The 26,755-nt window shown below is 36.5% G+C and overlaps 1 protein-coding gene across 1 annotated transcript; it reads right to left on the bottom strand.

Moving 5' to 3' along the window:
- Positions 1 to 469: 469 nt before the first annotated feature.
- Positions 470 to 24,908, bottom strand: LOC141427509 (lachesin-like). Its single transcript, XM_074087024.1, has 10 exons — positions 24,329 to 24,908; positions 15,455 to 15,552; positions 14,165 to 14,369; positions 9,061 to 9,219; positions 8,382 to 8,510; positions 6,755 to 6,892; positions 2,715 to 2,864; positions 2,452 to 2,484; positions 2,310 to 2,372; positions 470 to 1,625 (listed from the first exon to the last, which is right to left on the bottom strand). Exons 1-10 carry the CDS (start codon positions 24,429 to 24,431, stop codon positions 1,519 to 1,521), a joined length of 1,185 nt encoding a protein of 394 aa, XP_073943125.1. The 5' UTR covers positions 24,432 to 24,908; the 3' UTR covers positions 470 to 1,518.
- Between the last annotated feature and the right edge of the window lie 1,847 nt (positions 24,909 to 26,755).

Here is a 26,755-nt window from a genome sequence, read left to right as displayed (position 1 = left end):
CTTTTATAACATTTTATATACAAGGCGATTTTTATAGGCGAAGCTTGAATGAATGTAACATAATTGATTTCTTAATTATACTTAATGATATTATACTAGTAATTATCTTAAAACAAATAATTTCAATTTTTAACCACGATGCATGTCTAATGCATCCACTTACATTATTTTTAAATAAAATAGCATTTTAATATAAAAGAAACCTGCATCTCAATAGATATGTAAAATATGACTTAAACTTTACATTTTTTACATCGCAATTGTTTAACTTCTAACCTAAAAGATATGTCGAATCAAGAAGTATTTAATTTACAAAACAACTTTTCCATATGATTATACTTAAGTCTTTCTACCTAAAAACGTTAGTACTATGCCTAAAAATTAATATTACATTGCAACTCATATATTTGTAGTGCATTACCAACCAATTACGTGAAACCATATACAATACTTGCTTGAGTTCTGTCTCAGTTGTACAATCAGTCGAACGAACTGAGTCGTGACCCACTGTGGAACCTTTTCGTAGAAAAAGTCATAGTGACATCGCATTGCTTGACAAGGGAATTTACGAGTATTATGACACTTACTGTGAGAACGTTCTACGGTGGGTTAGGAATCAAATGGTTCGACTGTACACTAATCGTGGAGCTCAATAATATTTTAACACATTTTTTTAAATGGTACTGACATTTCAGTATTTTGTTAATAAACCAAACGAAAACATAGACCGGTCTTGCCGGTTGTCGATCGAAAACAAGAAGGGCAGAATTTAGTACAGGTAACGTGATATTTAAGTCAGTGTGTAACTAACCGTTATTGGGTCATGAAACTCCAAATTCTTAATGTGCATTACTCCAGCAAAATAGTAATCCTGTATAATTCGCACCACGTACGTTCGTGTTTGTAGAAGTAAGCTATTAGTAGTAGCGTAGCAGTAAACGTTTTTGTTTTGTGTGTGGAAACCCGCGACGAACGCGACTTGAGGCTAACTTTACAGACGCAAACTAAGGAGGTGCTAATCGTACTCAAGGTGGGTACAATTTTTATTAAGAAAGATAATTTTTAAATAATTATGTTTTTTAAAGCAATTATAATACAATAATGTTGCGGCAAATATTAATTATTGTTCATTTACAGCCAAATAATTTATATTGTAACATCAAATTAGTTTGGAATTTTCCTTACGGATACCTACTTTATCGAGAAGTTAATTCATGTACTGTTCATTACTCGAATGATCTTTTATAACAAAAAGTATTTTTTTTAATTTTTAACATTCGAAACTTTATGTAAAAAAAGTTGAGTTACATCGAGATATGTTTTAAAGTAAGCACTTGAATTATTCTTCTCGCATTTATTATATTATGTATATTTTTGTAACGCCATAATACTGTAAGTAGTACTTAACCCTTTTGTCAAGCGTTGGTATTCTATTGTACCAACTATATCAGTCTTAAAGACATCGAAGCATAATTATTACTTACATAATATTTAATTAATCTACATTCTACATAAACATCACCCTCGAGACGTGGTTATCTTGATTAAAATTACCAATGAAAGCAAAAAACCATAACCGCATCCATCCATCGAGATCGCTCTGTTGTAATCTTGTAACCTGAAATCTAAAAACATTTTACTAATTAACGCGGCAGCTCAGCTGGTTGCTAAAAAAACGTTTTTGTCTGATTAGATAATGGAGTCTTTGTTTAAAGGTGGACAAGGGAGTTCAATACATAGCGTCGGCGCCTTGTTTTACACAGTATTCAAAGGTAATAAGTATGATTAAAGTTATAGGATAAGTAAAAATAAATACCATGAACATAAAACTACCGTCACTACCGTCAGACTCACTCATATTAAGTAAATAATGTTTTACCGGATAACTCACGTCTTAAATCGAGTTTAGCTCGACATGTTTCGGGCTAATTCGCAGCCCGCGCGTGTTGCAGCAGCGGCCGAGTCGCGTGGCTCCTAAGAGGAAGGACTACGAATTGGCCCGAAACATGTCGAGCTAAATTCTATTTATGACGTGAGTTAACGGGTAAAATATCATTTAATATAAATACCGTGTCATCTGTCCATCACAATCTGAACACAAATACTTATACCGTAAGCTCGGGGTACTTTGCTCCATTGGAGGGTTACTTTGGCCCATATGAAAACCACATAAAGAAGGGTCTAATAAAACAGAAAAACGTGATCGATCAATTAACATAAAAGCAGGACCGAGTTAGGTAATCCCAAGGGCCAAAGTTACCCTACATGGCCAAAGTACCCCGACCTACGGTACTAACTACTACACTAACCTTGCGTACCAAATGGCGTGATTTCAGACGCTGTATCAGCAACGATGTTCATCCTCTGGATAACTACGTAGGTAAACAAAATTAATAAGTATTAGAGCAGACCGCATTTTAAGCTTCAAACATTATTTATAGAATTTCTTACCATTTTTGCTTTCTGGTGCTGGTTTTGGCATAGCTACAAAAAGCAATGTAATATCAATGAAATGTATCGAATTCGTTTAAAGTTGAAACGCTCCTCCGATAAAAAATGTACAAGGTTAAAAGATGATTTTACTAAACCATCTAAATGTTGCCTCTAAACGGCACTTTGTAACTTTCTGGAACAAATTAATTTACAGACATTTTCATATTCTAGGTTCGAGAAGGAAATGATAAGACGTTATGTAAAATAATAGCGCAACTCACGATACAACTTGATGGTGCCCTCGGTGTCACCTAAGGCGTTTTTCGAGACACATTTGTAGGCGCCGTAATCCGAGCTCATGACTCGTTTTATCGGCAGTCGGAGCACTGACCGGAACGCCCCGTCGAACTTCTGGGGCTCTAAACCCCCTCCTACGCATAAAAAATAGAAGCCAATTTACAACGATTCCAGGCATAGGCTTATCCTTTATGGAACTAGACATTTGTAAAAGATATTCACGAGAAATAAGAATCTTTAGTTACAAACATTGTTCACAATCCGTACCGCCCGTGTCAAAAATATATCGTTTACACTTCGACGGTCCCCGCGAATAAGCGTATAAGTACTCGTAATATCATAACAAAAAATTTAAAACGGAAAAACTGTAATAGCTCTTCACCTGACGGGTTAAGTTTGAAACAATGTATGAAGAAAATACAGAACATAAATACACCAACAGTTACGAGTAGGTACATGCCTCGAATGAAATTTTAACTTTTGTAAATTAACCAGTAAATGCACAAAATATCAATTATTTTTTTATTCTTGTGAAGTAGTATTTGTACTTTTATTTCAAATTTGTTTGAAACTATTATTCATACTATTATTCATTAAAGCGGCAACTCCGTTACAATAATGTTCAATAGGAAATTCGTTTTGATATTAATTGTTAATAAACGCTTGCACGGACGTTCTTGTGAATTTTTGATATCACCTGTTTTGCTATCAAACTGTTGCAGTTTTTATTCCTGCTAGTTATATATGCAAAAATAAATACACACTAAAACTTGGAAACTGTGAAGAACATAGGCTATTACACAAGCTAATTGATTCGCGTGCATATTTCATGATGAGACAATACAAAAACGTGCAATAAAATAAATGACACGAATAAACGTGTAAAGTAGTTTTACACAAATTCCAAAATACTCCGCACCGATGATACACGTTTGTTATTGTTCAAACAGGCGAGATCTATGTGTAACATAGGTATATTATTTTATTCGTGCGAATTTTATATTTTTTTCCCCTGAAAAACATTAGCATTGCCTTAAAATACCTTATGTATTATTATATTTACTTAAAAAAAATCAGATGATCCGTTATAGCTAAAAGAACGTAATTAAACAATAAAAAAATCGTGTAAAAGCCATTACACGTTTGTTCGCGGGGGTTGTCAACTTATTTAAAAAAAACGGCCAAGTGCGAGTGCGCGCGACTCTTACATGAAGGGATCCGTACCTCCGTACAATGTTGTAAAAACAAATAGAACAATAATCATTTTTTGTTAAAAATTCTAATATAAGCTTTTTTTGTTGGCTGTAGGTACTTTTTGTTTTTTTTTGGAGTCGTCAAGATGAATCAAATGAATCCAAACTCGATGCGGTCGTGTCGTTTTATTACAGAGTTCCTATGGCCAACATCTAACTTCATCATCAGATCAGCTCTGCGTCATATATGCGCAAAATTTCATTTCACTTAAAAATTTAATTTGAAATATTAATTCCATACAAACAAACATAACTAGTTACATTACGAGTAAGTACATTACAAGTAAATAAAAACATGAAAATAAATGCAAGCACTAGATGCAAGTATACTACTACCTATTATAAATGTGAAAGTTTGTGAGTGAGTGAGTATGTTTGTTACTTCTTCACGCTGAAACGGCTGAACGGATTTGTATGAAATTTGGCAAAAAGTTAGTTCATAACCTGGATTAAAACATAGAATACCTCTTATCCCGATATTCCCACGGGTTAGGGATAAAATCTCGAAATAACAACCGCTGGGCTTAGAGTCATAAAATTTGGTATGTAGTTAGTTGGAAGTCTGAAACAACACATAGGCGACTTTTTGACCCGATATTCCCACGGGATACCTAGGGATAAAATCTTGAAATAACAACCGCTGGGCTTAGAGCCATGAAATTAAGTATGTAGGTAGCTGGACCTCTGGAATAACTCATACGCTAGTTTTTATCTCGATATTCCCACGGGATAGTTTTAACTAAGGGACCCCATACATCCCTGTATTATAATTATTATTTTGTAATTTTTTTTCTTTAATTGAAATTTCAGCACTGGGTTTAGAGTCTTGAATTTTGTATTCACAACACAACCTCAATGAAGACCAAGATATAAATTTTGGAAATTTCCAGGGGAATTTTGTAAAATCCCGAAAATTTCAATTTCAACTACCAGACCGAATAGTTTACGCGTGCGATGCCGCAGGTAAAAGCTAGTTTTGAATAAAGAACAATTTTGAATTTTCGACCGCTGAATGAAACACGTTTCTTGTATGACGACCCCCCTTGATTTTTAACTTTATTTTATTTTTAGTATTTGTTGTTGTAGCGGCCACAGTAATACATAATCTGTAAAAATTTCAAGTGCCTAGCTATTACGGCTCAAAAGATAGAGCCCTGTGACAGACGGACGGACGGACGGACAGACAGACAGACAGACAGACAGACAGACAGACAAACAGACATACAGACATACAGACAAACAGACAGCGGAGTCTCAATAATAGGGTCCAGTTGTCACCCTTTGGGTACGGAACACTAAATAACAAACGAAATCGTAGCATCTTCCTGTGGGGTGTATTGGTGGTATTTATTTATAATTAATGTCACTGTAATTAAATAAATAAGACTTGCTTCGCATTGGAAAATATCGTAATTTTACTCTTATCTTCCGCTCACAAGTTAGCAGAGAGAAATCCCACAAAAAGAGACAAGTCCATGCTGTATGGAGAAAATTATTGCCTACTTTAAGTATCTTAACTTTTACAACTGACGATAAAAATATAAAATGAAATGTCCGTTTGAGTAAATGACATTAATAAAATTGAGTGGTTACCAAATGTCCATTACTACTTAGGTACTTATCGAGTATTGGCTTATAGACGGTCGTCACTTAAACGTTTATATAATAGTGTCACACGCAATGATACTTCAAATATTTAACGCCGTGACATTTAGTATATGTAATAGGAAGGTCAATATTTATGTGGAAAAACTAAATGATGTTTTTTTGTGAATTATGTTTTTTTTCGGAACAGTAGGTATTTAATTCAAGTTAGATGAAATCTAGAAACTATTGAAGACGTACAGATCTACGAGTAGTGAATAATGTTTTGCCATCGTATTTTGTCGTGAAAAGTTCGTATTTGTCTTGCTTTCTCAACTAGCTTAATGAGGTTTACTGAATCTAATTGAGAAAACAAGATAAATACGAACTTACCCGACAAAACACGATGGCAAAACATTATTCAATAGATCTGTAGTTAAATGTTTGTTAAAAATATTTAGATAAGTTTAGAGTTTACAACATCTTGGATGTGTTATTTTGTATAAATATCCCACTTACTTGTGAAAAATTTAATCGAAAAGTTATGATTGGTTTTTTGGAGTCTTTTTGTATTTTTTATTTCAACTCCAAATTTGTTACTTTTACGGGTATTCCGTGAAACCATATCGAAAATACAAACTGAGACATGGATGCACAGAAAAACCAGAATAAGAGACCAGCGCTGGGAATCGAACCCAGGTCCCGCACACCACGCACGCACCCCACACTCCGCAAGTCACGCAGCACGGATTGCTGAGGACCTGGGTTTGATTCCCAGCGCTGGTCTCTTATTCTGGTTTTTCTGTGCATCCATGTCTCAGTTTGTATTTTCGATATGGTTAATCGAAGAGATTCAAAAGTTCTGAATCACAGAATAACAATTCAAACAAGGACCTGAATCTCGTTACGTTTTTTCGTTAAGTTCGGTCACCTGTGATCCGTAGCGTTTATGCAGCGTAAACCACACATAGGACGGTAGCGTTTCGGGAGCATGTCGGGTCGGGAGTGCAGCGGGTCTATTTACGCGCACGACCCGCCCCGCGCCCGCTGTCGGTGTGTTGTCGTTCATATACAGCCACGTAAATAATCCCGCCGCACTTCCGACCTAACCTGCTCCCGACCCGCTTCCATCCTGTCTGGTTTTTTATGCTTAAGATTAGGGATTGGCTCTTCAATTAATAACTTACCCACGGGAACAATTTCTCCATTGTCCCGACTCCAGTAGCTGACTGGTTTGGGATAAGCTTCCGTGTCGCACTCCAACACGAGGTCGGAACCCAGCGCCGCTCCGACCAGCTGGTTTCTTATCGTGATCACTGGCGGAACTAATAGGTAGAAGAATGTCAAAGTTTATAAATTTTTGTAAGTTACTGCTATGAGCAAAGGAGTTTTATAAATAGTGTGCAACAGTAGATGGACATACACGTCCCAAGAATTACAAGTGCGTTACAATTAAGCATACAGCTAAAAGGAAGAAGGCTTTGAACTGGGGGAATTGCGATCTCATCATCCTCATTCGATCTATATACGACCCACTGCTGTGCACACTCTTTACTGTTAAGTTGAGATAGTGGTTCATAATATAAGCACAATATTATTATTCGTTATATAATTCGTAGATGAGCACATTATGTTCCTTCTTAAAATGCACCTTTATGTACTGTTTAAGCAATGTTGTTTTTAAATCTGTCGACAATTGCGGGAAGTAGCGGAGCCTCCTAACACAAGTATACTAAGTTTTAAAAAACTTAGGTATATTAAGTTTTAAAAATAATCATTTTTTGATTTGATTTTATTTTATTTGAATATTATTTAGATAAGTACACTATGGGTACGTATTAAAATGTATAAATTTAAAATACATATGGGTTGAAATACATACAGTTGAAATACCGAAAATTATAAAATATAATGCAACAAAATATATTAAGTTATTTGACATAAGTTCTTAACGCATAAGCTTCAAATGCATAGTGGTGAAAATATATAATGGTTACAATGCATAATGGTTCTAAGTCATATGGCACAAAAAGCATATTTTCATAATGTATACGTTCAAAATCGATACAGTATGTTTTCTATAATGGTTGAAATACATACTAGACACTGAATTTTCACTAAGACAAATGCATATATTACAATTCTGGTCATATGGTTTTGATCATAGTTGAACCTAACACGCTCCTCCTCGCTACGCTCGTCGTCGCACCTAAAGTTACTATTCAATTAATGATCAGAAGTCTGATACTAACTAAAGTTAGTTTAAAATGCAAGGTCTTGTTAGACAATACGGCTTCCGATCAGTCGGTTTTTTATAGGTTAGGTTAGGTTAGAGTTTTGTCAAGGCGCGAAGCGCCTTAACTACGTTGAAAAGGAGCTCCGCGAAGCGGAGCTCCGTCGACATTGTCTTACAGTCCTTAATTTTTCAGAATTTATTATGTAAATACAACGTCAATAGACTGGAGATGATGATGAACCTAGGCATTATAGTATGTATTTTGACCATTATGAAAAACGTACTATAGGAATTTTAATTGTTATTTCTTTTAACTATTATATATTCTGATTGTATATATTCTGAACATATACATTGTGAACTTAGTCATTTTAATTGTATGTATTTCGACCAATATGAAAAACGTGCTTTATGAATTTTGATTAATATTTATTTTAACCATTATATTTTACAATTTGCGGTATTTTAACTGTATGTATTTCAACCGATATGTATTTTAAATTTATACATTATAATACGTACCCGTACACTATAATTATCAATTGGGTACTCGTAATGTCTCTTTGATGAATACTTACATTCGACAGTGAGCAATATTCTCTTGCTGACTGTAGGGGGCACGCCGTTTGACGCTATACACAAATATGCTCCAGCGTGTTGTCTGCTCACTCGACTTATGTTCAGCACGGGGCCTTCTAGTGATGACACTACAAGAAAATTACCCCTGAAGTCGTCACAAAATTACTGAGTTACATTAAAATGCCCTTATTACTTACTCAGGCTAAGCTCTTTTGGCCCACTACAAGTATCGACCAGACCATTCTGACTTCAAATCTAATTTGTGTTTGGTTTACTTTGAAACATTTCGCTTAAGCATTTTATCTAAAAACCTAGACAAACTTTATTATATCAAGAATGCTTAGTTAAGTATGCTGATTCAAAATGCTTACTACATTTACAGTCGATAAAACTGCATCGCATACCAAAATTAAACCTCTACAGGATCAAATTCACGATGATTTTATTGACAGATGAAATTAATGTCTTGGAATGTTAACATGACATTTGCAGTTTCAAGGTACTACCCTGATACGCGATTCAGTTTCTTAATCTTATTCCCCTTAGTGGCGGGGCGGCCTCAAGGCTCGGATAATTCAGTTTCCTCCTAGCGCTCGACCTGGCGCTTATTTACATTACAACTGACCTGACCGTCAAAATTTGCAATTCGGTACAAAACAAAAAGTACTTCAGTATTACCCTGTATCCCATCCGACAAAGTGATGGATTTGGAGTGCTCTCGTCTCCAGATGATCTGCGGCTGTGGGGAGCCCGTGGCTGCACAGGTCAGGCTCACTGAAGCACCTTCACGCACCGTCTGGTCTCGACTCGTCCCACGGTCCAGGATATCTGGCGGTACTATACAGGAATGAAAGTAGATACAGTGAGGTTTTATGTATTCAGTATTGGACTAATACAAACGAGATCCTATACATCTTTATACAAGTTGTATACAAAACTTCAGCAAATGGTTGGAATAGTTTGTGTGGACAACATTTAAGATAGGTTTGAAATCGGAGTTTTTTCGCTTTTGACGCAATAGGTACACTTTGAACATCGTTTAATGTAAAAAATATTAGGTAAATTAAAAAAAATTAACGACTACAAAAAAAACATGAAAATAAGTTTCTACCAGTCTGAAGTCGGTGCCTCAGCACGAGACAGCAGGAGTAGACCTATAGTCGTCTACCTCACCTACATACTATTTATACTTCAATCACTCCTACAGGCACAGACTTCAGACTGGTAGAAACTTATTTTCATGGGTTTACGTAGTCGGTTCATTTTTTGGTAGAAAAAAAATTTTTTTCACGTTTTTAGTGTACCAAAAAAATCTAAGATACGATAGTTTAATGTCAACTGCTCCTCACCTTTTACGAAAAATTGCTTTTTCCGATGCAGAGTCGTTCATTATTGAGGAGTCCTGGTGCTTCATCACCCGTTCCATTTCACCATATGCATTGCGATGAGCATAAATTGCTTAGCAATTGTGTTAAAGTAATTGAAATTCAACCTTCACGTCATCAGTTCCACTTCACTACATGATGATTTTTAAGAACAAATGCACGAGTTACTACTAAATAATAATATATCAAAATTACTATAGGTGTTCCTACAATATTTTAAGAGTTCCCTCGATTTCTTAAGGATCCAATCATTAGATCCTGATTTGGTGCTTAATGGGACCTAATTGAAAGTCGAAATTCCTATCCGAACGAAAAAAACATTTTTCAAATCGGTTCATAAATGACAGAGTTCTGAGGTAACAAACATAAAAATATACAACCTAATTGATAACCTCCTCCTTTTTTTTAAGTCGTTTAATGAAGACGTTTTGAATGACAGTAAAAAGTCCTAAAAAAGGCTGTTCGTTCAGTCTCCTCAGTCAAACTAAACCAACCATTCACATTCCATTAGTGGAAGAGACCATAGGAATTTTGAAATTTGCTTAGCAGAGGACCCTAACACCTTAATAAGTAATGCTATAATTCAAATGGCTTTATGTGCAATCTATATGTCGGCGGCCGATCGTAAAATGCGCCAGATCACGAAATTCCTGGGCATATCGTGAAATGGCGCCATTTCATGAATTGGCTAAGGGACATTCGCGCCATTTCATGGTATGCCCAGGAATTTCGTGATCTGGCTGATTTTACGATCGGCCGCCGACATATATAAGGTGAGTTTATCGCTCCTTGGTTCTTCGTACCCACAAATATAAAAATAATTCCATAATATAACACACAGCCATTAAGTTTTCAAAAAGTATTTTATAAATCTCAGTATCATATCCAAGTTCAGACAGACGAATAAAGAAGCAATTATAAGTTTGTAAATGCTGAGGTCACATTATAAACGAGTAGGTAGGGATGTACCTTATTAAGTAGTTACAATACGGTATTTGTCAATTTCTGAATTTGCCATATTATCCTATATATTATTATGAAGATAAATATAATTATGTTGGTACAGATAAATAGTGTCACATGCAAGTATATTTCTCTATCTAATTTAAAATTTTAAACCTTTACAACTATTATGTAAACGTATTTTTATTGTTCGATGACATGCCGCGTGGGAACTATAGCCCAAGCCCTCTTGTTCTGAGAGGAGGCCTGTGCCCAGAAGTGGGACGTATATAGGCTGGGATGATGATTGTCAAGCTTTCATTTATAAAAGGGTATGATTTTTATTGATCACCCAATAATTGCGTTTTCGGCAACCTAATAAATAATATCTGTTCCTATAATAGTAGATCTGTCACGTAAATTGAATCACCAAATAATTATATTGGGTTCCAAAATAATAGATTTTCACTAAAACTGAATTATTATTGTATTAGTTACTTATTAGTTTGTGACAATAAATAAATGTGAAAGTAAACTGAATTACCAAATAATATAGAAATGGCTTCCTAAAAAATTAATTATAATCACTGGAAAATAATATTGATCATGAAATAATTGTACTGAAATTTGACGATAATGATATACAACAAATGAAATAATAATAATAATAATAATATCTTCTCATAAATTACACCAACTGACCCAGCCCCAAACTAAGCAAAGTTTGTTCTATGGGTGCTAAACAACGGGTAGACACTAGACATACATCCATCCATCCATCCATCCATCCATCCATCTTGCTCGCTAATCCTGCCGTGAAGCAGCAGTGCTTGCACTGTTGTGTTTCGGCGTGGAGAGTAAGACAGCCGGTGAAATAACTGGCACTTGAGGTATTCCATCTTAGGCCTCTAGGTTGGCAACGCATCTGCAATATCCTGGTGTTGCAGTTGTCTATGGGCGGTGGTGATCTCTTACCATCAGGAGACCCACTTGCTCGTTTGCCATCCAGTCGAATAAAAAAAAAAAAAAAAATACATATACTAAAATACATACAAACATCCAAGACTCAAGTACCTACTACAAACATTTATATTAATCATTCAAGTATTAGCAAAAAAATGTTCGGTTCTGGCACTTCGCCGGCCGCTGCAGCGGCACGTTCGCTTCGCTCGCTCGGCTCGCGCACTGAGGGTCGCAGTTCCACCTAACACTCCTTCTCGCTTCGCTCGTCGTCTTACCTAACCAGACCTGCCTTAGTAGAATAGGTAGGAGCATCGAATTAAGGAACTGATCTATTTATTAGGTGACAGATCTATTATTATGGTGATCGAATTTTGATGATCAAATTTTGGATACAGGTTTACATTAATCTGATGACTTATACTAAGAGACAGATTTGATTAATTTGATGACCAATATATTTCTTAGAGATAGATATAATAATTACGGTATCGCAGTTTAGTGACAAATCTAAATTTAAGTGACAGAAAATATCAAGCTTATTTTATATGCTTTATAAAATAAGCTAGCTGTTGCCCGCGACTCCGTCCGCGTAGAAGTATGAAAAATAGTTTACATCCTATTCTCAGACCTACCGATTACCGAATATACACAAAATATCAAGCCGTTTCGGAGGAGTTTGGTCACAAACATTTTTGATCCGAGAATTTATATATTAGATGAAAAATAGTCAAATACCGTATACTGAGAGAGGACTTAATCGTCTACTAGTGAGACTCAATGGATTTTAGAATATTCAGCGGTTACCGCTACTCGCATCCATCCATACCAGTGTATTTAAAGGGCCTCGCGGTCGCAGCCCAATGCGTTAGTCTGACCATATTCGCACCGTTCTTGACTCTACAGTTCATAACGCCCTCCACACCGCCAGAGACAGAAATTGATGGAAAAATTTCGTGCGAGAAAAAGTGATTCAGAAGGGTGGTCACGACCCTCAATGTTACTGAAGAATACGACACAGAGAGGAGGGACCTACTCATCATAGATGGAACTAAAAGGAGGAATCCGTCATTTACTAATCCATACGTGTATACATGTTTACGACCTTCCCAAAAGGAACTTACAGCGAAAAGGCAAAATACATATGATGCCCGATCAAAGTAAACTTGGATCATCCTGCTGCATTACCTAGGTCGCTTGGCAGCTAAAATTATAAACCAGACGTAGCTGGACCTAAATATGTGAAAGAAGCGGCATTTTCATATAAGTAACAAACTAAAAGTTAAACATTGGCTTTTTATTTTCCAATAGCGTCTCTTATAGTTATACCATTAAACGTGTCTCTTCTCTTGGCAGAGTGGTCGTGGTTGTCACATCAGGGGTGGCGGAAAGGTTTACAATCCGTCACCATTCCTCCCGTACATTCGTGGACTGGACCGTTGAGCGCAGCTTTAACTTGGTCCATCCAACGCATGGGTGACCTGCCGCGTGCTCTCGTGCCTTCAACCTTCCCTGAACCACAAGCCGTTCCACAGATGAGTCTTCTCGACGTGTGGATGTGACCAAAGAAAGTGAGAATACGACATTGGACGATGGAAGAAAGACGCTATTTGATGCCGAGTTCTTGGAGGATTGAGACATCGGTTCGGCATTGCGTCCAGGATGCCAAGCATTCTTCTCCAGCACCACATTTCTAAAGCGTCTATCTTCTTCTTCTCGCCTTCTTGTAACGTCCACGTCTCAGCACCATAGAGAAATATGGGAAACACCAATGCCCTGACAATTCGCCTATATCTTGTGCCATCCACGAAAACGCGTGATTTTGTCAAAATTAGCCATTAATGACATTGTAATTGTCGCCAAGCGGTCTTAGCGGAAAACCAGCGTTGGCCTCTACGGCCAACACTATGCTGAGCTGAGACCGTTTCGCGATTTCGCAAATACTGTCATTAATATTTATTTTATACTTGTTTTATTTTGTGTACTTATAATATGTAATTTGCGAATTAGCGAATAAACGTTTCTATTTCTATTTTCTATTTTAATAAGAACCACGGCAGGCGTCATCGTGAATGATTCTACCTATACGGCTCTAACAATTTTAATAAAATACACAAGTCATAGAAATATTGACAGGATAAATCGATTAAGGTCGTTCAGGAAAAATTGTAATTGTTTTCAAAGATCACTCTATTATTTCAAAAAACTTCTAAGAACCAATCACAAATATAAAGATTAGTTTAACCCTGTTCTAATTACATAATGGGCTTTATGCGTTCGATATGTTAACGTTTAACTACCTGTGATTCACGCGCACGTAGAATTGAGCATTGAAATGCTCATCGTAGAAACTCGAGGTGCTAACCCCGGCTCAAACCCACGACATGCCACAATTCCGTACTTGAGAGGCCATAGTTTAAACTAGCCTACTGCGGCTTTTTCACACCACAGTCTAAATAAACTTCTTTTGGTATTATCCGAGGTATTAATCTTACCGACTACGTCAAGGTATCCAAGCTGACTTTTCATAGGGTCCGTGTTGATCTGACACATGTACCAGCCCCGGTCGGTCTCACGCAGCTCCCGAATGTGCAGGAACCAGGTGTGGTCCCCGTGTGTGACGCCGACGCGTCGGCTACGGGAAATGACGTGTGACTGGATCGTGAGGATTGTCTGTGTGTCCACGCGCAGCCACGCCACCTAAAGGGAAGATGTATCTGGTAAGGCAAACAAAGATGATACTCCGGTCTATATTCGTCCTATTGCTGGCCATAGGCCTCCGTTCAGAATGAGAGGTCTTGGACTTTAGTTTCCACGCTAGCCCAGTGCACACACACCATTAAAAACAAGATGGTTAAGTAAAATGCTTTGCATGTTCCATAACTAAGCAGTGCTACGTAAAACACCAAGAAAATAAGACAACGAATGTGTAGAATAAAGGTTACCGTTATTTAATGGTATAATACAGCACCACAAAACATCCATACTTTAGTCAAATATGTCTGCCTAAATGTAGGTAGGTATAGGTACGTGCCACTGCTTGGCATAGACCTCCTCTCAGAATGAAAGGGCTTGCGGTGTAATTCCGTCGAGGACTCAGTGCAGAGTGGTAATTTTACAAACACCATTAGATTTCTTGCTGGTGTGCAGGTATTTAAGATGTTTTCCTTCGCTGCAAACCTCGTGGTAAATGTTGTGGAGTTTGGCCCCACCCACGATACTTTACTTGAGAAGCCATTTAGGTAAACCCACTAAACCAGCGTTGCCAAATCAAAACTATTGTTCCCATTTGGGAACTTTTGAGGCTTCACCAAAACTTCTGCAGAACTTCGTTTCCATCGGAACTTTCGTTCCGTTTACATACTTTTTTAATGTATAGGTAACTAGCTTTTGCCCGCGACTTCGTCCTCGTGAAATAGTTACTTTGGGAAGTTTTTTTTGGGATACTTATTTTGCAGATCTTCTACGGTTTACTGAGAATAACCAATTTTAATAAATCTTTATTTTGCGGGTAGCCGCACTTAGCGATATTATCCCCCCCCCCTCCCCCTTCTCCGCGCTGCGCCAGCACATCGTCAATTTTATTTGGCGCTTGGCGAGTCCCGTGCTCGCGCAACCTGCATGTGTCTGCCCTAAGAAATTTGGGTACATTTACAGTGACACTACACTGTTGTCTTCGTAGTAAATCAATATTTGATGGAAACTGTTTCTACCGTGCGGGCCTGACTTTTTTTTTATTAACAAAAATAAATAATATAAATATAAGCAAATCGTTGCAGCGTTACCTTGTAAGTGGAGAGATTGTGTACAGTGCAAGCCAGTATAGCTTCTCGTCCCAGTGGCGTGGTCACGTTCGCTATGGGCCCGGTGAAGCCCGGCTCGTCTGCACAACAAATTAAAAAAATTAAAGCACCGGTATTAAGCACTGACTTACCCTTGGTTAACACTATCATGAGGCCGAATTGCGTTTGACCGAATTAGCGTTTGTACGCGAATTGGTTAAAACGTTTTTCGGATCGGATTTCAGAAATTTTTCAAAAATGTTTTTATATGAACAGAATAAGTACTTGTGACAAACTGACAGACGCAGTATTGGCAGGCCTTTTATTAGATAGACTAACAACATTGCCAGTATTGTGGGCAACTGGAGGATACAATTGGCTATATTCATTGAGACATTTCAAATAGGACTTCCGTTCAACTTTCTTCTCTTCAGTAGACTTTCGAAAGATGATGATGATTCGTGACAAATTCAACTTTGAACAAAAGTTGCCTTCCGTCAAATGTTATTCGGTCAATTCATAAGACACGAATCATTCACTATTTCCCGCTGAAGTCGAGCCCGTCTGTACAACAATAAATTCATCAAAGTACCGGTATTAAACTCTGACTGACACTTTGATCCTGGTTATTCCGTTCAATTATTTAATTTTGGATTTTATATCAATTTTTCAATCAATGGCGTAGTCGTGTTAAACTTGGGGATTTATGTTGAGTACAAATTATTCATTGTGATTGGAATATCATTTTATGTGAACAAATTAATGGAATAAGAGTATTTCATGTTGTACGGTGCCCAATGCTAAATTATAGAATTACACATATGTAAACAAAAACAATAACATGCTGGAAAATCATTGAAATAGGCAGTAGAAGTAACAAGAGTCAAGTTGTAAAATGACCAAATGATTTAGTTACAAAGTTCAAAAAAGCTAACACAAATCAGGCTTCCTTAGCCATGTTATTGAGACGTCCAAAAAAAACACGCAGTTAAGATAGCCCTGGTACTACCGAACACGAGAAAAGAAAGAGCAAGACCAAAAGCGAATGAGCTCAATGGTAGTCTACCAATCTAACCTATGTACCAGTTGGCTCGTGACCACGGCTGCTGATGTGGTCGAAACGTTGAGGTAATTTTTACAATAAATAGTAGTCGTGATTAAGTCCCCAGATATATCACATATCCATTAAGAATTGTCAAAGCTTAAAACATAACCTAACCTAAACTAACCCATGACTTAGATGAGCCCAACTCTGAGAGAAAATGATATCCCGGGATAAATCGTCCCCGGCGTATTATGTAGGACAAGGAAATCTGACCCTAAGTATTATGAAATTGTAATTTTTATTGTTCACACGTCTAACGCAAGAACGTCGAACATTTTAGAAAACTGGCCAAGTGCGAGTTGGACCTGCATACGAAAGAATTTTGTACGAGTGCATCCAGCATTATTTAGATCGTGTAAAAATGCTTTGCCCATACAAATGGGAAAACTCATTGATTTTTAACTTTATGTTACTTAGTACGTTTTATGTGATATAACGCATGTATAGTACGAGTACCAAGTGCTAAAGTAATAAAATATGTACGTACTAAACAATGTTTAATTAAGAAAAAAATTAACAAGACTCGATCACACAGTTACCTACATAAATTAAAACTTTAACTTGTTATAAATGACGACATACCTACGTTCAATGAATAAGTTTAAATTGTATGAGTCTATTTTTGAAGAGCAAGCCTGTAATAATGTTTATTTCCAAGTAATGAGGTGCCAATCACAATCATTTTCTTCCCACAACGGTGCGACTGAGCAAATACCAAAAAGTCTCTCTAATTGCTTGGCCCTTGAACGATAAAAGCTGTATCAATTTCAGCAACAGCGATCACCTTAGCAGAACCAGTCAAATTACATCCTACGCATTGCTTTTTGCTGAGTTAGTCATTGATCACATTGATTGAAATTCAATCATAGACCTCTAAACATACAACCATATTTTAGATTCCTATTTCAGTAAGCCTAAAGGCTATAGTCCCTTAACAGAACAGCCATGTGAACCTGTCGTATCTTAGTTAATCTTAAGAAGAGTTAATCAAACCTCGGGCGATTAAACGCCACATCAAGGAAGTCAATTATCTAAAGGGTATCGTTTACGAAACCAAAGACGTTGAATATAACGTTGATTTGTGTGGATACGCCATAACAAAATCCATATGATGTAGAATATTTATATTTAACAACATATTTTCAGATTAAATATAATGACTCTGATAACTCACGTCTTAAATCGAGTTTAGCTCGACATGTTTCGGGCTAATCTGTAGCCCTTCGTCTTCGGAGCAACGCGACTCAGCGGCTGCTGCAACACGCGCACTGCGCGCCGCCGCTCTGCTCGCGCGACTACCCGACGAAACTGACACCGGCACACAACTACCCGCGTTTTCATCATCATTACAACTGTCAAATGTAGGGTAGCACACAACACTAACAACATCGCTCTGTAAAGGTACGTTCACACACACCGATGATGCAGCACGAGTATTTTACACCGTTTTCCAACTCGGAGGTACCGTCCAACCACTATCCCGGTTGAAATTCGACCGACGACTAATCTCGATGGCTTCACGCACTTTCCGCGGAATGAAAAATTTCTCTCTCCCAAGTACAGATACCTTATCAAATCTGATATAGTGCGTCGAACCCGAGTCCATTAAGTGCTCGGCCACAGCAGACCCCTTGTCGTCCTGTTTCCTCATACTGCGTATGTGGTCCGATACCCTTGTGGAAACGTTTCGTCCAGTCTCTCCAATATAGCTCTTGCCACAGGCATAGGGAATCATATATACCCCGGGACCACTCAGGGGCTCCTTATCCTTCGGCGACCGTACCAACTGTCTGAGCTGCATATGAGAGCTATATTTGAGAGACTGGACGAAACGTTTTCACAAGGGTATCGGAGCACATACGCAGTATGAGGAAACAGGACGACAAGGGGTCTGCTGTGGCCAATGGACTCGGGTTCGACGCACTATATCAGATTTGATAAGTTATCTGTACTTGCGAGAGAGAAATTTTTCATTCCGCGGAAAGTGCGTGAAGCCATCGAGATTAGTCGTCGGTCGAATTTCAACCGGGATAGTGGTTGGACGGTACCTCCGAGTTGGAAAACGGTGTAAAATACTCGTGCTGCGTCATCGGTGTGTGTGAACGTACCTTTACAGAGCGATGTTGTTAGTGTTGTGTGCTACCCTACATTTGACAGTTGTAATGATGATGAAAACGCGGGTAGTTGTGTACCGGTGTCAGTTTCGTCGGGTAGTCGCGCGAGCAGAGCGGCGGCGCGCAGTGCGAGTGTTGCAGCAACCGCTGAGTCGCGTTGCTCCGAAGACGAAGGGCTACGGATTAGCCCGAAACATGTCGAGCTAAACTCGATTTAAGACGTGAGTTATCCGGGTCATTATATTTAATATGAGTGAGTCTCACGGTAGTTTCATGTTCAACATATTTTCAGACTTCTAGATATAACATGCTGTATAGGCAGAAGTTCATAAATGAAACACCTGCAAATTAAAAGAAATGAAGTCTTCCATAAATCAAAGTAACTCAATGTGTGTGCAATTTTAAATACAACATTCATTAAAATTTTTTTTTTTTTAGCTAACTACGCTGACTTCATGCTGTCAAGTACATCGACTTGCCTTATCAGATATCACAATTTTATGAAATTTAGGATTCCGCAGCCAAAATGGCAAAAACGGAACCCTTATAGTTTCGCCATGTCTGTCTGTCTGTCTGTCCGTCCGTCCGCGGCTTTGCTCAGGGACTATCAATGCTAGAAAGCTATAGGTAATTTTGCACGGATATATATGTAAACTATGCCGACATAATGGTACAATAAAAAATAAAATAAAAAATTTTTTTTGCACGGACGGTCCACTATCCTAATAATATTTTATTATATTAAGAAAAACACTTCTTTATGATCTTTTCATATGTATTTCAAATCAACTCGCTACGTTGGCAGCTCGGATACAAGTCTTCTTTTTATTATATTTACTCGCTTTGCGCGCAAGAGGACGGATCTCTTTCTCCTTTGCGGAGACCCAAACCTCCACCAATTTGTAGTGGACGGACGGTCCACTATCCTAATAATATTCTATTATATTAAGAAAAACACTTCTTTATGATCTTTTCATATGTATTTCAAATCAACTCGCTACGTTAGCAGCACGGATACAAGTCTTATTTTTAACACCCTTGCGTCCGTTCAATATTATTATTCAAAAATGGAAATATGCTGCCCGTCTCAAATCAACGGACGTAAGAAGTTAGTACAATACCTCCCATAGACGTAAAGTGGGGGTGATTTTTTTTCTCATCCAACCTTGTATTGTGGGGTATCGTTGGATAGGTATTTTAAAACCATTAGGGGTTTTCTAAGACGATTTTTCGATTCATTGATATTTTTGCGAAATATTCAACTTTAAAGTGCATGTTTTCATTAAAATCGAGCGTTGCCCCCCCCTCTAAAATCTAAACCGGTGAGTGGAAATATTTGAAAAAATTCAGGATGGTTGTAAGTATATCAAACTTTCAAGGAAAACTATAACGGCTAAGTTTGCTTGAAAATTATTAGTAGTTTTACTCTTAAATAGTAGGTATAAAATATACAATTAAAATACGAAATCTTTAGAAAAATAGGTATACTAAAATAGGTAGGTATTACTTAATTTTATTCGTAATGGCTACGGAACCCTATTTTGGGCATGTTCGACACGCTCTTGGCCGGTTTTTTTTATTTCTTTGAAAGTAGAATTTCCAAATGTGTGGCCATTTCTATGTCGGTCAGCAAAGAAAAGGGGAAAATATTAGACCAGTGACGAATAATTGCCAAATACCCTCAAATTAAGCATGTTCTGTCAAATTAATTCGGCGGCACGCGACTATTTCGTGTGTAACTACATAGACGGAATCAGGTCAAAACCGTTAATGAGCTTAAAAAATAGTTATGACCTTTCTCGTAATACACACCACGCTCTTACAGCGTGTTAAGTTCTTGGACTGAAAAGCGTTGAATATTGATTTCAACTCAATTAAGGCTTTTTTATACTTAAAGTAGGCCTGACTTTGTGGCGAGGTAAACAACAGTTTTAATAAATACCCCCTAAGTTCATTAGTATCAACTTGGCTCGAGTTTATACCTAGTTTTATGCTTAAGATCGGAGCAACTTACCCGAAGAACTATTTCGTGATCAGCCTACAAAAACGTGAAATATTTAGTTAATACTCATTCTATATTTTTAATTCTATACAATATAATGTGTTCACTTTTTTATTGAAATTAATAAATTGAAATTGAATATACGAAATCGATGTACAGAAACCCCAAAATGGTAATGTTCAAAATTATACTCTATTATTATAAAAATCAAAAAAATCTTTCTAATTAAAGTAAGTATACTTTTTCTCAAAACACAACAATCAACGGACTTTAAGTATTACTTAAATTATAATTGCTGAATAGATTTTGAGAAAATTTATATAGGAACATAGAACTAACTTTTTCACACATAAAAACACAAAAAATAATAATTAAAATCCACACCTGTTTTCTTTAAGGTCATTAAAGAATTGTAGAGATAACGAATAGTAGGTACGCTTACTTGTTTCCAGTGCAGCGTAGTTACTTGTTTGGCCTGTTCGCGTAATTTTCTGTTTAAAATAATATGCTCATAAAACCAATAAACTTTTACTCCATCCCAGGAGTCCGCATTTATTTATGCTTAGGCGAGACCTTCTCGCTCACACATAGAAAATTTTATTTTACTTATTTTTAATTTATTTTTTAATTGTTATATGTCATAAGTAGCGATCCGCCCCGGCTTCGCAAGGGTAAAATAAATAAAAAAACCAAGTGCGAGTCGGACTCTCGCACGAAGGTTCCGTACCTAAACAACAAAACTTAGCAAAAAAACACGTTTGCTGTACGGAACACGTTTGCCCCCTTAAATATTTATTTTATTCTGATCTGATTTATCTGATTCTGATTTAATTATTTCTTTTTAAAGTGAATGAATATACAAATAAATATTCTGTGAATATTTCAAGCAACCTGTTGCCGTTATGAATATCGAACAAAAACGGCAAAAAAAAATCCCGTTTGTTTTATGGAAGCCCCCCTCAAATATTTATTTTCTTATGTTTTTCGTATTTGTTGTTATAGCGGCAACAGAAATACATCATCTGTGAAAATTTCAACTGTCTACCTAAGACGGCTCATGAGATACAGCCTAGTGACAGACAGACGGACAGTGGAGCCATGGTAATAGGGTCCCGTTTTTTATTACCCTTTGGGCACAGAACTCTAAAAAGATATCTAATCAAGGGCACTTCACACACATTTTTCAGCATTTCACAAAAACTGGATTTTATAAAAAATATCACGAAAAAAAACTATTTCAATGTTTTATATAAGTTTTACACTGATGGTTGAGCATAAAATGGCATATCTGATTAAATAAATAAATATGAATGACATTCAATATCTGTAAATTTAATTAATAATAATCAAATACTTATGTGATAACCAATTTTTTCTCGTCACATACTAAAATAACTATAACTACGAAACAAAACGATTACTTGTATAAAACACTAATTTATTGCGTAAAATATTAATTTATTTACAAAATAAAGCCATTTTATAATCTTTCACTATTAAATAATACGAGGTTTTCAAAAATACTAGCGCACGGCAGCGGTCACACAGTCAAACTTGAGTAACGATAGAATGAAATTTCTTCAATAGTGTTATCGCAGCCGTTAATAAATGGTATCCTTGTCTATTAACGAACGCATTTTGCAAGATTGAGCAAGCCAGATCTAGTTCTAACGGTTTATATTTATTAGTGAAATAACTGGGACGTAATCATCCCAGTAGTCCCATGATGGGACAACTCAATGGGACTAGTGGGATAGACGGACGACACCCCCGTACCCGTACCAAACACCGGGAGCCGGTCGCCAGACACTCAACGAAGTTTTTTTTTCAAAATGGCCGTGCCACTTGATAGCAAATTTTAAAATATGGCGTTGACACCCGAAGGGTTATAGATTATGTACTTCTACTATTTTTGTGTGTATCATGTGTGCGTCCAGTAAACTGTTTTCATTCATTCATAATATGAGAATAACCTTTCGCCTAACAATATCAGATAAACACCGGGAGCAAAGTTCTATTCCTAGCTCCACTAAGTAACGTAACTGTATCGGCATAATTTTCTAAACGACAGTATAATGGGATGCTAAAACTAGGCTTATTGCCTTCCGCTGCTGTCACAGACATTACAAGCACCCCCTAGCAGGCCTATCCTACTAATTGACTGCACGTCAACCCATCGTAACAGATAGGGGAAAGATTCCCCATTCATTTGCCTTAAAAAGTTTCCGGAAAAAAATGTTTTTGAAACATCTTTTTTACCAACGATACTTTATTGTTGTATTGTCATTGAATTTATGTGAAATTTCTGTTCAACCGGGCCATCGGCAGTTACAGGTAAATCTAACAAAATAATACATTTGAGTAAGTTGTTGTCCAAGGCAACATTTTCAACGTGACAATACCTTTTTAACATCGTTGTCTACTATTTTAGTAACTCCTGTACGTGTAGATATAGGTACTATTATCTACGTAGTCTACATACTATCTAAACCAAATTTCAAGTCAATCCGATTACTAGAAATGGTAAAAATCAACCAAATCCACCTAAATTAAACTTAAATTATAGTACTAATAATTTGAAGTGTTATAAAAAGCAATGTACAAAATACTAAAAATATTGAAATAAAAAAATATATCTTTTTCTAAACTTTTGTTCTTCGCCTGCATTTTGCATTAGTACCATAAATGCTTCAAATTTAGGGTTCCGTGTCTCAATAGAAAAAACAGAACACTGTCAACAAATTGTAACATCTAGGTCCAGATAATTATTTGTTACATACAGAGTGCGTGAGTGTGGTTCGCAATCGCCGGTTTTTAATACATAACGCAGTTTATTAGACCAATATGAATGTTGTAAATACAGATCGAACTTTAAAGGAGTTGCTCCTGAAAGCTCATGAATAACAGATGCAATTGATAATGACAATATTATCTGAGCACTGTAATAATCATATAGGTACGGAAAGTGTAAGTTTTAATCAAAATACAACTGACAGAAGAGCAAACAAACATGAAAACAAATTGAAATTTTATGTTTGTCAACAAAATGGCACGCGTTCGTAAAAGCTTGATTTGTCAACAACACGGAAACGGTTGTTATTTTAAAAAGTCAACGTTCATTTTCCACAAAACAAAAGTACGGAGGAGGGCAAACGTTTTAACAATCACGGTATTTGTTTATGGTTATTTCATTATTACTAGAATAGAGTGTTGATCAATCTTTACACTGTTATTTAATCCAGCAACCGTGTATAATTTAATTTACTAACACAATTAATATTGCAATGTTTTCATTCAAAGTTATCTTAGTCAGAGTGGTTTATTAGTAAAGACTTACAATAAAATTTTGTACCAGTGTTTATTTGTCTTAACTTAACCAGTTTGATTATGATATGATAGTAATGAACAAATTTTATCACTCGCAGTACTAAATAATATGTGATTAAGAAAGCATCATGTTGCTACATTTTCAATCTTCATTAGACGTTAGTGAGTCTATGGCAGTGATTTATGAGGAACCTTTTCCTTGTTAATCACTACAAAATTAGTCGATTTTTATTAAATAGGTATTCTAGGTATTATTGGTTAATGTGACAGTAAGTTTTCAATTTAAAAAAAAGCAGTGAGGTAAATAAAATAAATCATGAATGACTTACGAGTTGTGGCATCCGTGCTTCCTGCGAACAACCAATCCAAAACTAATAATGCCAAAAGCATTTTTCCATTCTTCAATAGACTAACATCACCTAAACCGTTCATTTTTTGTACTGTGATGTTAATGATTTTTATTAACGGTATTTTTTATCATTGATTACAAAAATAATTATAACGCTAGCCCCAAGTTGGGCGCCAATTAGGAATACATGCAAAATGCAAATACTGTTCGGTGTTCCAAATAAAATCGTTAGATTACGTCTTTCTTCGAGTGAAATTCTACTAATGATCCTTTTGTATTGAATAAAAATAAGTTTGTTTTCAAACTGGAGAAGCACGTAACTGTAACTTTTTATCGTTGAAAACAAACTGAACCATAAAACACACGTTAAACGCTCTTTTCGGTTGCATTCGACACACGCAAAGAAGTGATTAAAGGGGCGGTCAACTCTGGAACTGTATAATATTTTCCCGAGAACTCGTGAAAAGTTTGGGACGCAACATCTGGGCCGCGGTATGTACGCGACCGGCGCTGCCGGCGTTGTAATGATAACTGGTGCAAGCGGGCGGTGTGCACCGGCCGGCTATAAGCGCCACCTCCTTTGCCTATCGCCTTCTCTTTCCCTCGCGACCAAGAATTCATAAAACAACCCTCAAACTAATCTTTCTTATTACGATATACGACTTTAAAGTCTTTAATACAACGCGTAATTTTTTCTCTAGACGCAGAACCGAAAATTTTAGCCAAAGGTTTTATTTTTCTTAATGACTCCTGGCATTTAAAGTCTCTATAACTACTCCCTCGCGTACAATACGAAGATCCGCCTACGGTGATAGGCTTAGCACAAATGCAAATTTAATGATGTTATTTTCCGTTATAAAAGAATATTTTACTATTTCCTGTAAGTATAAACTAGTTTTATGTTTCGCTGGCTTCGTTTTCCTGTATGTGGCTAGATTTTGTGGGTGTAATTGATACTTTGAAGCGTACTTTTGCCTCCTAATGAGCATAAAACAATATTTTGTAGATGACGTCGAAACCACAACACAGGGAAACCCTACGATGCTTCAAAGCTGAGCATTGATTTATTGCTTAGTCTTCAATAACCGGCTTTGAAATTAAAGCGAAGTAAACAATACTAATATATGTATAATTTGTGTACTGTACATTGTCTTACCTTAGTTTTGCAAACTTGTATTTTTTTTGATATATTTCGAGCTAAAGAGGACTGTAGACGACGCGCAGCGCTGCACCTGAAAACAAAAAAAGAAACCTCGAAATTAAATTAGGGTAGTTTATATATATAATAGTTGAGAAAAAAATGAAGTTACTTACCTGTTTGTTTGCCTCTGTTTGTACGTAAAATAAACGTGTGTGCGCGGGAACATGTATGTGTGTGTGTCACCTTGCTGCCTTGATTCAGTTGCCCTCTAACAGCCGACTGACGCGCACATGTACCTGCACCCTAAGCACATCACTATCTCGACTCATTTCTTTTACTTTTGCCCTCAACAAATCCAGCGCCTGCATCCATCATCTACAAGGACATTTGATTGCTAATTTCTTAAATAGGTATACCTAACAGAATATACTAAGTGATGCTAAGAAGCCTCAGCTTTATTTATATAATTACTTAGCGTTAAATAGTAACAATCACACGCACGAACACACCCACATAACCCACAAACTTTCGCTGTGCTTTCGCTTTTAATAATTATGGCAGGACGTACTCGTAAAATATGAAAGATTAATATTAGTTGTTAAAAGAACTTTGGTTCAGTATAATTTATACAGATACAGATTTATTTGGAAAGAAAGAAAGAAAGAAAGAAAAAAAATTATTTATAACAGCAATGACACATAATTAGTAAAAATAACAATAAGAAGTTTTGCCGCTATAAAAAGGTCCCGGCTCAGCATATATATTTGGATACAATTTAGTTACCTAGTTTATTGTAAAGCATTTTATTGTAAAGTAGCGCTAATAGTAGGTACTTCCGATGTAGTAGGATACAAGCGCATAGCAAATAAAGATGAACCATCACTTTAGTACCTAGATATAAAATTTAACCTAGATTAATTAAAAGTGCCTTCCAACCAGTATTATTATTATATATGTATTGTAATTGTTTAAATAAATTAATTTTAATACACTACATATTATTCTCTCACTCAACCAAAGTAAACTGTTATTAATTCATATACTAATATTATGTATGTATATATGTAAACTCTTTATTGCACATAAAAATAAAAATACACAGAGAGGAAAATAAAGTCGAGCTTATCCCTGCGAAAGTGTTTGTGTTTGGGTGTTTGTATGTTTGTCCGTCTTTCACGTCGAAACGGAGCGACGGATCGACGTGATTTTTAGCATAGAGATAGTTTATGGGTGAGAGAGTGACATAGGCTACTTGTATCCCGGAAA

This window comes from Choristoneura fumiferana, chromosome 4, assembly GCF_025370935.1.
Source record: "Choristoneura fumiferana chromosome 4, NRCan_CFum_1, whole genome shotgun sequence".
Taxonomy (NCBI): domain Eukaryota; kingdom Metazoa; phylum Arthropoda; class Insecta; order Lepidoptera; family Tortricidae; genus Choristoneura; species Choristoneura fumiferana.
The sequence above is the reverse complement of the archived record's forward strand: the minus strand, read 5'-3'. Positions and strand labels throughout refer to the sequence as shown.

What these genes read in the sequence shown, in the direction of transcription:
- LOC141427509 (XM_074087024.1), bottom strand. Translation starts at nt 24,431, where the DNA reads ATGAACGGTTTAGGTGATGTTAGTCTATTGAAGAATGGAAAAATGCTT. An exon ending in ACAATCTCTCCACTTACAAG is followed by an intron (nt 14,370 to 15,454) that starts GTAACGCTGCAA and finishes TCTTCCCTTTAG; the next exon opens with GTGGCGTGGCTGCGCGTGGA. An exon ending in TTTGTCGGATGGGATACAGG is followed by an intron (nt 8,511 to 9,060) that starts GTAATACTGAAG and finishes ATTTTCTTGTAG; the next exon opens with TGTCATCACTAGAAGGCCCC.